The following is a 12,761-nucleotide window of genomic DNA, read 5'->3' as shown; positions in this document are numbered from 1 at the left end:
TGATATCTGAAGGAATTTATAAATATTTCCTAGGCTTACAGCATCCCACGTGTGGCCTCTTTGCCAGGCACCCCCTCTTTCAAAGGATTATTTGAGATTAGCACCCAGTAAAAGCTGATTATAAGCCACTGGGTTGTTGCTCCTGACTTGTGCCCAAAGTGGAGCTGGGGGACCACACAGGTGCTAGGGCGGCAGAAGGGAAGCTGGAGAAACCCCAGCTAGGTGGATAAATAATGCTTAGAGAAGGGGTGGGCTGCTGGGGGAGGGGTGGTGCCCAGACCCGTGTTCCTCTCTAACATCCGGGGTCAGGGGCTAGGGAGAACTATGTTGGTGGTGTGCTTGCTCTGTGAACATGAGGTCCCGAGTTTGACCCCCAGAACCCAGGTGTAAAAGGAAATGTTGGATGCGATGACATGGGTTCTCAATCCCGGTGCTGGAGAGAGGTAACAACATTGGGGAGACAGAGATGGTGGATCTCTGGGGCTCAAAGACCAGCCACCCTAGCTGAGTAGGTAAACTCTGGCCAATGAGCGATCTTATCTCAAAAATATAACCGAGAGGTGGCTCAGCAAGTAAAAGGTGCTTGCTGCCAAGTCTGATAACCCTGATGATCCTGGTGCCCACACAGTGGAAGAAGAGAGAGTGCTGATTCCTGAAAGCCATCCTCAGACCTCCACATACACACACACTATGGCACGTGCCCACACACATCAAACGTACACATCCCATTCTGGGGTGGCAGGAGCAGATGTTGGGGTTAGAAGGCTGCTCAAAGTGGGTTTGGGGTGGGGAAAGGACCCAGGTGAGTGGATGGGGAGCTCTGAGATCCTGTCCAGGATGAATATTGCGGGACCAAGAGCCTACACAGTGTGCTGCGAATATTCTGGAAGTTTTTACAACTAGACAAGAAGACCGGATTCCAGCAGAGTCAGGAGGTTACCGGAGTGAGCTCAGGAAACTCCACAGAAGGTCTGGGATAGAAAGTGCCCATTTGCATCTGCCTGCTTTGGCAGCCTGGACGTGGGTGGATAACTAGGTCAGGAGCACTGTCCCCATCCTGCTCAGGGGACGCTCCATAGACTTCTTGCCTGAGCTGAGAGAGAGAGACTAATGTACTAGTTACTCCTCTCACGCGAGGACAAAATGCATGACAAAAGCAAGCGAAAGGAGGCAGATTTTTTTGGCTCCCAGTTTGAGGATACAGTCTGTCACTCAGCGGGGTTGTCATGGCAACAGGAGCATGAGGCAGCTGGTCACGCTGCATCTGCAGTCAGAAAGCAGACAGGTGACCGCTGGTGCTCAGTTCAGGACCCCAGGCCGTGGGATGATGCTACCCACATTTAGGGTGGGTCTTCTCACCTCCATTAACTAGTCTAGAAACTCCCTCACAGACATGCCCAGGGTTTGTCTCCACAGTGGCCCTAGGCCCTGTCAGGTTGACAGTCATTAGCTGTCACAACTAATTGTGAAACTCGGTGCACCGCTTCAACCGGCTGCTGTGTGTACAGGGAAGAAGGACTGTGGTACCTGGACCATGGCGTTCAGGGACCTGTGGCCTGGCACTGGTGACTGCTGACCTCTGGAGGAAGCAATGGCCACAAGGATTCACCTCTTCTCCACAGGCACCCAGAAGAGCCCGGAAGAGAGCAGAAGGCACAGCCAGTTCCAATGTCTTCTCCATGTTCGACCAGTCCCAGATTCAGGAGTTTAAAGAGGTTGGTCGGTGGCCCTGGAGACACTGGGCACCTGTATTGGCTACTTTCTTTCTGCAGCCACGACATGCCTGGAAAAAGCATCTTAAGGAAGGAAGGGCTAACTCCGGCTCACAGTCTGAGGGTACTGTCGGTCAGGGTTAGGGAAGGTGTGGCGGCAGGAACGTGAGCTGCTCACACAGCATTCAGTCAGAAAGCAGAGATGAAGGCTGGTGCCCTGCTTGCTTCTCCTTTTCATTCAATGAGAAACCCTGCCCATGAGATCGTGCCGCCCTCACTTAAGGTGGGTTTTCCCTCCTGCGTTAACCCAGTCTAGAAAACTCCTCACAGATGCGCTCAGAGGTGTTTCCATAGTGATCCTAAATCTAGTCAAGTTGTCAAAAACAGAGACGAACCATCACAGAGGATTACTGGAATTCTCAGAGGTTGTCCACAGTGACTGCCCACACTGTCAACATTCTTCAAGGTCTTCGCGGCTGCCTTTGCGCCTGCGGAGGTGGCTCGCTGCTCTCTACCTTCCCTTTCTGAGCCTCGATTTACCTCCTCAAGCTTCAGTTTCCCTCGCTGAGCCTCGGTTTCCCTCTCTGAGTCACTGTGCTCTTGAAATGAGACAAGGAGTGTGGAGTCCCAAAGCACTTAGGGTAGAGGCTGAGGGAGGGTGGACTACAGTTCCCAGGATGCTGTGCGCACTCAACTACGTTGGCGCTCTGAGAAGCTGGGGGCTCCTCATTGAGGGTCCTTCTGTCATGGATCTCGAGAGAGGGGGTGGGACCGGCTGATCTGGGTTGGCCCTGGGGCTCAGGGTCCATGTCTTCATCAGGCCTTCACTATCATGGACCAGAACCGGGATGGCTTCATCGACAAGGAGGACCTGAGGGACACCTTCGCAGCACTGGGTGGGTAAAGCGGAAGCTGAGGCAGTTTGGGACCTTGGGTTTTAGAGTGAGCTAATGGTAAGCCAAAGCAGCCACAGCGAGGGGCACAGTGGAGGGGAAGGTTTCCATGGGGCAGGAGGACTTGGTGGCTAGGGAGGACATCATGAGATAATTTTTGACATTGTGCAAAGGCTCTGGGGCACTGAGAGGTCATAAGGCTGCGGTAGTACGTGCCTGTAACCCCAAAACTCACACACCAAGGCAAGTGGAGTTTGGGTTCACGGATAGCCTAGACTACTTGGCCAAACATTGACTCAAAATAAAATAGTAGAGAGCTGGGATTGGGGAAAACCTGGAGTTGATTAACTAAGGTACCAATATGGGTGGAGTTTTTGAGGTCCTAGGAACCTGAGTGCCCACTGGGACCATGCAGAAACCAGGGTTCCCATGTCCAGGAATGCATGAGACCTGAGGCTCCCTACACACTCCCACTTCTACTTCTTCCAGCCTCGGTTTGCTTGTTTGTTCATTTGTTGTTGTTGTGCTAGTCTGTTAAAGGGAGATGCAGAGTGGCTGGCTCTGCTTTCTGGGAAGATGGATGGATGGATGGATGCATGCATGCATGCATGCATGGACGGACAGATGGACAGATGGACGGCTCTGCTTTCTAGGAAGATGACTGGCTGGCTGGCTGGCTGGCTGGCTGGATGGGTAGGTGGATGGCTGGCTGGCTGGCTGGATGGGTAGGTGGATGGCTGGCTGGCTGGCTCTGCTTTCTAGGAAAATGGATGAATGGATGGATGGATGGATGGATGGATGGATGGATGGATGGATGGATGGACGGACGATGGCTCTGCTTTCTAGGAAGATGGATGGATGGATGGATGGATGGATGGACGGATGGACGGACAGATGGATGGCTCTGCTTTCTAGGAAGATGGATGGATGGATGGATGGATAGATGGACGGATGGACGGACAGATGGATGGCTCTGCTTTCTAGGAAGATGGATGGATGGATGGGTGGATAGATGGAATAATGGATGGATGGATGGATAGATGGATGGACGGACAGAAACGGGGGCAAGGGTGGAGGCAGCAGCCTGTAGACTCCAGTGTTCTCCCTGAAGTTTCCCTAGTGGATGGACAGTGCCCGCTGGAGGTGGGCGGGGCAGCAGGAGCAGGAGACACTGAGGCTGTCCTTGAACTTGTGTCCTCTCCTCTCTAGGTCGCATAAATGTCAAGAATGAGGAGCTGGAAGCCATGGTGAAGGAAGCTCCAGGGCCCATCAACTTCACAGTCTTCCTGACCATGTTTGGGGAGAAACTCAAGGGTGAGTGAGGATTTGGGGGGCCCAGGGCTGGGAGCGGGAAATAGACACACCCACCTGCTTGGCCCTTATGTTTTATAACCACAGATGGAAACATGGTAAGATTCCCAGATACTATCCCCTGGCTGTACACATTGGCCCGGACTCTGCCTCAGTTTCCACCTCTGTATGCACAGTGGAGAGCACTGTGATTGACCCCTCCCTTGTCATCCCTCTGCCCACTATCAGGACAATACCCATCCACCCGCTTCACTCCAAGTTCCACTTTCCCCTGTTCACTTTGCCTTCCTCCCATTCTAATCCCGCCCCGCCTGGGATCAACTTGTGGCTGATCCCACTGCTAGGCTTGTTCTGTTCTGGAGTCACTGCGGTCTCCACGGAAAGAAGTGGGGAGCTCTTCTCGGTGTTGAGGAGTCGGAGGACGTTCACTGACTTTGTGGTGCCTGCCCCTGGTACCCCAGCAAAAGAAAACTGGAATAGATCCAGTTCTAACTGCTCCATATTCCTGAGACACAGCTCCAGGCTTGGGAATAGAAGATGGGTCATCTCTGATCCTCCTTGGCTCTGGGAACTCCCCAGTGAACACATCCCTGAACTTGAGGGTTCTGTGGTGGAATGGGGCACCCTGGGCCATGGCTGCCCCTAAACTTTAATGTTAAGATATGGACTCCCTCACAGAGTGAGTCAGTGAGAATGAGTGGGCTGATTTGTGTTCTGTATTTTAGTAGAGCCCTTGCCTAGCATATCCACTCAGGGCTGGGGTGTGGCTCAGATGTAGAGCCCCTGCCTAGAATCCCCCAGTGAGGGGCTGGGGTGTGGCTCAGTGGTAGAGCCCCTGCCTAGAATCCCCCAGTGAGGGGCTGGGGTGTGGCTCAGTGGTAGAGCATCTGCTTAGAATCCCCCAGTGAGGGGCTGGGGTGTGGCTCAGTGGTAGAGCCCCTGCCTAGAATCCCCCAGTGAGGGGCTGGGTGTGGCTCAGTGGTAGAGCCCCTGCCTAGAATCCCCCAGTGGTAGAGCAGAGGATGCTGTCTCTAGCCCTGGGTGACCTGTGTACTGGAGATGAACAGTAGGTTCATTTATGGCCTCTTTTGGGTGCTCACAGAAAGGGGCACCACTTTTAACTGTGATGACCTGTTTTACAGAGAAGAGATGGAGGCACGAGGCTCACTTAGTCTGTGGCTAAGTCAGAGTGACGACCGAAGCCCCGCTGGGGACCTCGAACTGCATCTTGTTCTCATCTTTGCTGGGGTTCCAGGCCCGGGGCTCCAGCTGGTCCTGTCATGCAAACTTGTCTAGGGCTGCGTGAGAGGCTGGCAGCAGGGAGGGCAGTGGGCTGGGACGGGCACCATCGCAGCCGCAGCCGTTAATTGAGACAAGGAGACGGTCCTTTGACTGCTCACAATGGCAGGGAGCCACCACACAGGGCTTTTTATGGGTCTCCACATAAAAAGCAGAGGCCCTCTCTGGGGACAAGGCAGGGAGTGGCTGGCTGAGGTGAGTGTCCCACAGTCAGGCCAGAGCTAACAAGATCCAACACTTGGACCCCAGGAAGATGATGGGGGCCAACTGCAGACCTGTTCCAACTGCCCAGACTCTTTAGAGGGACACGGGGGTTTTAGCTAATTGATAGAATTGGGAAGCGGTGGGCTTGGAGGCTGGGGCTCCAGCCAGCCCCTATCAGCACCCCTGCACCCTTTAGCCTCTCTACCTTCAAGCTACCCTCAACTCTGCTGCTAAGCGTACCTGGGATGGACACACCGGCTCTAGTTATTGCTCAGAGGGAACGAAGCCCTTATTCCCAGGTGATAGAGAAGACATACAAGGGTCTGACCCATTCTGATAGGGGACATATTCTTACAGGAGAGACACAGGTCCCTCATGTAGTCTGATGAGGGAGGCACAGAGCCCTGACTTAGTCTAATGGAGGAGACACAGACAGGCCTGATTCATTCTGATGGGGGAAATAAGTGGGCTCTGCCCTAGTCTGATGGGGAGCCCTAGAGAGCTCTATGTCCATGTGGTGAAGCCCAGGCCTGGAGCTGGGCTCAGAGCAGAGATGGATTGGTAGCTCTGATTCATTGACTTTATTAAAGCCTATCTGTTAACCCGTGTGGTGGCACATACCTGAAATCCCAGTATTTGGGAGGAGGGAAGCAGGAGCATCAGGAGTTCAAAGCCAGCCTCAGCTATACAGCAAGTTGTAGACCAGCCTGGGCTAGATGGCATGTAGTCAAAACCAAAACAAAACCAAAAACCCCACCACAACAAACAACAACAGCAGAGCAAAATAAAATAAAATTCCAGGCCATTAGCAGTGACCAGCCAGCTAGTCCTGTACATAGTGTGGCAAAAAGACCTTTGAACTCTTGGCAGTGCAGGGCCTTGATGAGGTCCACTCTGAGCCAGGTGTGGGCCAGCATGATGAGGATAAAGGCCTGACCATGGATGTCAGGGCACCGGTTGCCATTCAGGTAGACACTGAGCCACACCGCAACCCCTCACTGGGGGATTCTAGGCAGGTGCTCTACCACTGAGCCACACCGCAACCCCTCACTGGGGGATTCTAGGCAGGTGCTCTACCACTGAGCCACACCCCAGCCCCTCACTGGGGGATTCTAGGCAGGGGCTCTACCACTAAACCATGCCTCCAGTCTCAGATTCATTTATTTTGGTAACAACTTTCTTCAAAGCCACAAATATGGTACAAGAGAAACTGTTTGAAGAGCTTGGTGGTTTTACAGAAACCTAGGTGCACTGCGTACATTTAGTTGCAAACAACCTGCTCCACTGCACATAGATTCCCCGACGGAGCACTCACTGTGCTCTCCACTCTCCTGACAGTGGCCCCCATTTCACAGATGAAGAAACTGAAGCTCAGGGAGGTCAGGTGACTTGTCTAAGGTCTCAAAGCTGAGGTCTGGGGGTGAGGGAGCAGCAATCATGAGATGATTCCTTCTTGACTCAAGTTACACACAGAGGCTCTAAGTGAAGGGAAAAGACCTCTGATCGTGGGGCTGAGGTTGGAGTTCATTGGTGAGGTCTTCAAGATTGGGTCACCCGAGGTAGGGAGGTGGCCCATGGGCTGGGTGGCAGTGCAGCCGGAATTGTTCCTCTTGTGCCACTTCTGCGGCTTTGAAGGAAATTGTTACTGAAATAAATGATTCAGAGTCTGTGGGGTGTGGCTCAGTGATAGAGCCACTGCCTAGAACCCCCCAGCGAGGAGCTGTGGGTGTGGCTCAGTGGAAGTTGGGGTCGTTGCCTGTTTTTCCTGCTCAGCTTGGCACCACCTCTGAGAGTCCTCACTACCCTTTTGTTCTCCCTGTCCTGTATCTGCGATCTCTAGGCACGGACCCGGAAGAGACCATACTGCATGCCTTCAAAGTGTTTGACACGGAAGGAAAAGGCTTTGTCAAGGCTGACTTGTAAGTTCTCAGCTGAGGCACACCAGAGTGGATGTCAGGTCTGCCTCCTTCCCCCTCAGAACTCCCCTGAGCAGGGTTAACATCCATCCAGTGGGTAGAGGCCACAGCCAGGCCACCACAGCCTCCTCCCTCCCAGGCCTTGGTGTCTCCCTCTCTCTGTGTGTGAGAGTGGATGGGCAGTGTGGCATGGGCCAAGGAGTGCTTCTGAGTGCTGAGGATGGAGAAGGGTGGGGGGGCCTTGAGGGATGCATACAGGTTGTCCAGTGTAGGGTGGGAATGGCATTTCAGATGTGAGAACAGAGCATGAATCCCGGCTTAGTGTGCTTGGACTACTAAACTGGCCTGGGGGGAGAGGAATAGCCTGGAGCCTGGAAGAAGCGGGCGGGGGTGGGGGTGTGTGAGGGGGTGTGGGGGGGTTATAGCCTGTGGATATGGGAGTGGAATGGGAAGGACTGGCCAGCAAAGATCCAGAAGCCAGGGCCAGTGGTACACAGAGCTTGAGGAGAAGGCAGTACCAGATGGGGACATCAGTGCCCAGCTCAGCTTGGGACGCCTGGGTATAAAGTGTCCGTGGGAAGCTGTTCTGCAGGCCATCGGGCTGCCATCACAGAGGTGGATTCCGCTGTGGTGGTCTGTGCCATATGCACACAGGAGGCACAAAGAGCCAAGGTCAGGCTCCCTGGAAACTGGGTTAACCTCCAAGCTGTCCCTTCCAAACCTGGCTGGTGAGATGGCCCCTCCTTAGCCAGGATAGATGTGTACCCAGTGACAGCCATTCTTTAGGGGTTCAGGTGTTGATGGGTCTGGCCATCCACAGGAGCTTCCCCCAGCAGGGTGGAGGAGAGGGTGGATGCAGTCTGATGGAGACACGTGCACGTCCCTTCTTAAATACTGTCTGCAGAGGCTCTGAGTCAGGCTTCCTGGAGTGCAGAGGAACTACCAAGGGCACATCAAACCAAAACCCTATCCTTGGGATCTGTGGCTCATTCCTGACTCTAGAGGAGCCAGAAAAAAACCCTTGGCATGACTGGGACTCCCAGGAATATGAAGATAGCACTGAGGTGGGCGAGAGGAAGGGACGTCCCTGGGGCACTCATTCTGGCAATGGAAGGAACAGTCCTGGTCTGTGGGGACATAGAACACGGGGCTGCTGGCCAGACAGGCCACAGAAGTGGATCTGTTTGAAACAGAGTCTCTGCAGAGTCCCTAGCTTTGGCAACCTGGAAACTGTGACTGTCCCATAGTAACAAACAATGGAAAATGTGTGTTGCTCCCTAACCAAGCAGGGCCTGCCACCGCCGGCGCCGGAGCATGTCCTGAGAGCAGAGGCTCTGCTGAGCTCTCTGATCCCATCCTTGCCCACAGAGCCTCCTGAAGCTTGCAGGCCCCTTCTCAGTTCTCATGCAGAACTGGGTGCTGGCCCCACCTCCAGTAATTTCCCCCCTGGATCCCAAGGAGATAGGCCCAACCCTGCCACATCCTCCCTCTGGGATAGCAGGCAGATTGGAAGCCCTCCCAAGCTTCGGTTTTCCCTAGATAAAGGGGATTCTTGCACTTTAGAACTCAAGTTCTAAAGAGACCCATGGGAAGACTGGGCTGCAACTTCCCATGATGCTCTTGTACAGTGTGACATAGTCTGGGAAATGCTGGTGGGCTGACAGCCAAAACAAGTTGGAAGAGGCACCAAGGAGAAGCCAAGGTGGGGCCAGGCTGGTCGTTCCAGCTACTCTGAGGTAGGAGAGGCAGGGCCAAACAGAGTCACAGATGAGTTCAAGGCCAGCCTGATAAACTTAGTGAGACATCTCAAAACAGAAAGTAAAGAGAAATCAGGTGGTGACAGTGCAAGCCTTTAATCCCAGCACTCGGGAGGCAGAGATAGGCAGATCTCAGAGTTTGAAGCCAGCCATGTCTACAGAATGAGTTCTAGGACGTCCAGGGCTACACAGAGAAATGCTTTATTAAAAAATAAACAGTGAAAACAACAACAGAAAGCAAAGAAAGAAGAGAAAAGAAGAAAGACAAAGCAAAGAAGACTGGGGACATAATTTGAGGGTAGAGTGTCTACCTTGAGTGATTCAGTGAGGGGCTCTGGGGTGTGGCTCAGTGGTAGAGCCCCTGCCTAGAATCCCCCAGTGAGGGGCTGGGGTGTGGCTCAGTGGTAGAGCCCCTGCCTAGAATCCCCCAGGGAGGGGCAGTAGATGATCATTCCCCTAACATGACCCAAGTCCTGGGTTCCATCCCTTGATAAAAGACAAAGGAGCCCCCCCCCAGCAGTCTAGGTTGATGGTTAGCAAACTCTGGGCATTTCAGTGGCCTTCAGGTCATGTTGGAGTCTCAAGATTTTTTCATTCTGTCCTCCATGGTTGCTAGAAGAGTACAGGTTGCCAGAGAAGCAGTTAGGACTCAAAGAGATGCTTTGGGGCTGGGAGAATCAGCCCTAGGCTGGGGTCCCCTAGGCCAGAGCTCTCCTAGGAATGTCGTGTCCACGTGGTCACCAGGCAGCTCTTCCACAAGACATGATGGCTTCTCTCCACCACCAGCATTAAGGAAAAGCTCATGACCCAGGCTGACCGCTTCAGTGAGGAGGAGGTATGTGTGGGCTTTGAGGGGATTCCTATAGATTTCCTGCTCTGATTCCTCTTTCTTCCATCTCCCCCATCTAACCTGACCCTCTGCTCCCTCTCCCAGGTCAAGCAGATGTTTGCAGCGTTCCCACCTGATGTCTGTGGCAACTTAGACTACAGGAATCTGTGCTATGTCATCACACATGGCGAGGAGAAGGACTAGAAGACGCCCCTCCTCCATACCTGGAGTCAGCCAAGACTGGCTGGGTGGGGGGACCAGCACACAGCTCCCATTGCTAGCGTGTGCAGGAAAAACAGTCTCCATCACCCCCGGAGCCCAGGGCTGAAGTGGGAATAAATAACACAGAGATGTCCATCTGGGTGATGTTTGCGTGGTTAGGGCTCTGGTCGGGAAGACAGTGAAACATTCCCCTCTTTGCTAGTTTTTCCAAAATGTTTGGGCCTCTAGCTCTGCTCAGCTGTTCTTGATGAGCCGGGTTTGATGGTTTTAATGCCCCCATCTGGCCCACAGGGCATTGTCTTCGTTGATGGGGGTTTTATTGAGCACCTAGCGTCTGTGAGGCGCCTGGATGAGACAGGGTTGCTCATGTGCAGTAGGGTCATGAGGACCACGGGGAGAAAGATCCTCAGATGGACCAAAGCTGGGACACGAGTGGGGAGGAGGGTGGGACAGAAAAGGAGACACTAGGCAGAAGCAGGGGGGCACAGGCAGAGTTGGAGAGGAGAGATTCACGCGGGGACATTTAAAGGGTAGGCGGAGAACTCTTTATCCTCACGCATGGCACTGAAGACGGACTAGCCTGGGCTAAAGGGGACTTCATGTGATTAGAAATGCCTGCCCACCAAAGACACCACCAAGAATGCAAAAAGATTAGGCAGAGGCCAGGAGATTCTGGGGGCACATAGATTTTGACAAAGGTCTCATATCTGTCCCATCCCCACCATGTGTGTGTGTATCTGTATGTTATTTTTAACCCCACATAGTAACAATGAAAAACATCATAGTTATTCAAAAAATTTGTGTATGTATGTATGTATGTAAGCATACATGTGGAAGTCAGAGGACACATGGGGCATTGGCACTCTCCTTCCACCATCTGGGTCCTGGTACTCAAACTGAGGTCTCAAACTTGGCAACAAGTGCCTTCACATGCTAAGCTATCTCCCTGGCTCCCTACTTTTTTTGCCCCTGTAACAAGACAGCTGAGAAACCAACTTCCAGGGGAAGGATTTATGTTGACACGTACATTCAGAGTGTTCGGCCCAAGGTGACTGCAAGTTTGAGGCTGACCAGGCCTATGGGATCCTTTCTCCAATAAACAAAACAATAGGAGAGGGAGGGGGGGAAGGGGAGGGAGGGAGAGGGAGAGGGAGGGAGAGACACACACACAGAGAGAGAGAGAGAGAGAGAGAGAGAGAGAGAGAGAGAGAGAGAGAGAGAGAGAGAGAAGGAGGGAGACAAGGAAGAAAGAGGAGGGAGGAAGAGAGGGACTGATGCCCAGTTAGACAGACAGACTTAGGAAGCATGCAGCGTTTGACTTTCTCATCTCTCAGGGTAGGGGATGAGAGGGGTTTCCCCATCAGCCTGCATCTCCTGGCCTGGGTACCAGAGGACTATCCACTAGAGAGGAGGCCAAGGCTTCTACAAGAGTCCTTGCTTTCTAAGACTGGCTTTTGTGGAAATCGTGAACTGAGTGCTGTTGACGCCACTGAAGACTTGTCAGACCCGTTTGTCCCATAGAAGGAAACAGGGCCAGGGCTACAGGGAGTGGGTGCCTCATGTAACTTCTGACACCCCTTCCTTGAGATTCCGGCTCCCTGACAGCAGGGCCTGCCATCCTGCAGGGGCCCTGGATCACTAGGGATGCTGGCCAGCCAGTGTAGAGGTCGAAGGGATTCCACAGGTTAGAGAGGAGGTGCATGGAAAGAGGACACTCACCTTCCTCCTTCCTCTTCTTCATCTGTTCACAGTGCAGAGTGCAGTGGTCATCATTAACACCTGTTGAACTGTGTGAGCTCTTGAGGAACTTAGTAAGACCCTCTCAATGCAAGGAGTTGTTGCTCAGTGGGAGATTGCCTGCCTAGAATCCCCCAGTGAGGGGCTGGGGTGTGGCTCAGTGGTAGAGCACCTGCTTAGAATCCCCCAGTGAGGGGCTGGGGTGTGGCTCAGTGGTAGAGCCCCTGCCTAGAATCCCCCAGTGAGGGGCTGGGGTGTGACTCAGTGGTAGAGCCCCTGCCTAGAATCCCCCAGTGAGGGGCTGGGGTGTGGCTCAGTGGTAGAGCACCTACCTAGAATCCCCCAGAGAGGGGCTGGGGTGTGGCTCAGTGGTAGAGCACCTGCCTAGAATCCCCCAGAGAGGGGCTGGGGTGTGGCTCAGTGGTAGAGCACCTGCCTGGTAAGCTTAAAACCCGTGGTCCAGTCCTCAACTCTGCAAAACAACAGCACAGTTTAAGAACATGCTGGACTCCTACTTTTCCTGATACTTCCTCTGGACACCGGGTCTTTGCTTGCGGCGACTCCTCTGTTTGGAACTCTCTCACTCTGCTACTCCAACCTGGCTATGGCCTCAGTGCAGTGACACGGGCTTAAATCCCAGACACAGTCCCTTTCAGAATACCTGATACTCAAGCATACGTATTATTACGTGTGTGTGTTCATGTCCACACACCCGTTTGACTGCTCCTGTGGAGTTCAGCTTATGTGGGTTGTTTTCCTCCTCTGGGATAGAAAAGTTGTCAGGCTCATGAACAGCACTTTTCCCCACTGAGCCTAGCTGGCCCGGCAGGTATTCTTGCTGGGAATTGTAGGTGCAAAAGAGTGGGGTTCAGGTGGGGTTT

General features: G+C 53.3%; 1 protein-coding gene across 1 annotated transcript; it reads left to right on the top strand.

Annotated features, from left to right (window-relative positions):
- The first annotated feature begins 1,628 nt into the window (after nt 1-1,628).
- On the top strand, nt 1,629-10,125 carry Myl10 (myosin light chain 10). Its single transcript, XM_057765423.1, is given in 5 exon segments — nt 1,629-1,719; nt 3,782-3,919; nt 7,260-7,338; nt 9,879-9,927; nt 10,027-10,125. Coding segments are annotated over 5 exon segments (405 nt in total). The 5' UTR covers nt 1,629-1,679.
- Nucleotides 10,126-12,761: the final 2,636 nt, after the last annotated feature.

The sequence above is a fragment of the Chionomys nivalis genome, chromosome 3, assembly GCF_950005125.1.
Source record: "Chionomys nivalis chromosome 3, mChiNiv1.1, whole genome shotgun sequence".
NCBI classification, from domain to species: domain Eukaryota; kingdom Metazoa; phylum Chordata; class Mammalia; order Rodentia; family Cricetidae; genus Chionomys; species Chionomys nivalis.
Note: the sequence above shows the minus strand (reverse complement) of the source record. Positions and strands in the feature narration are given on the sequence as shown.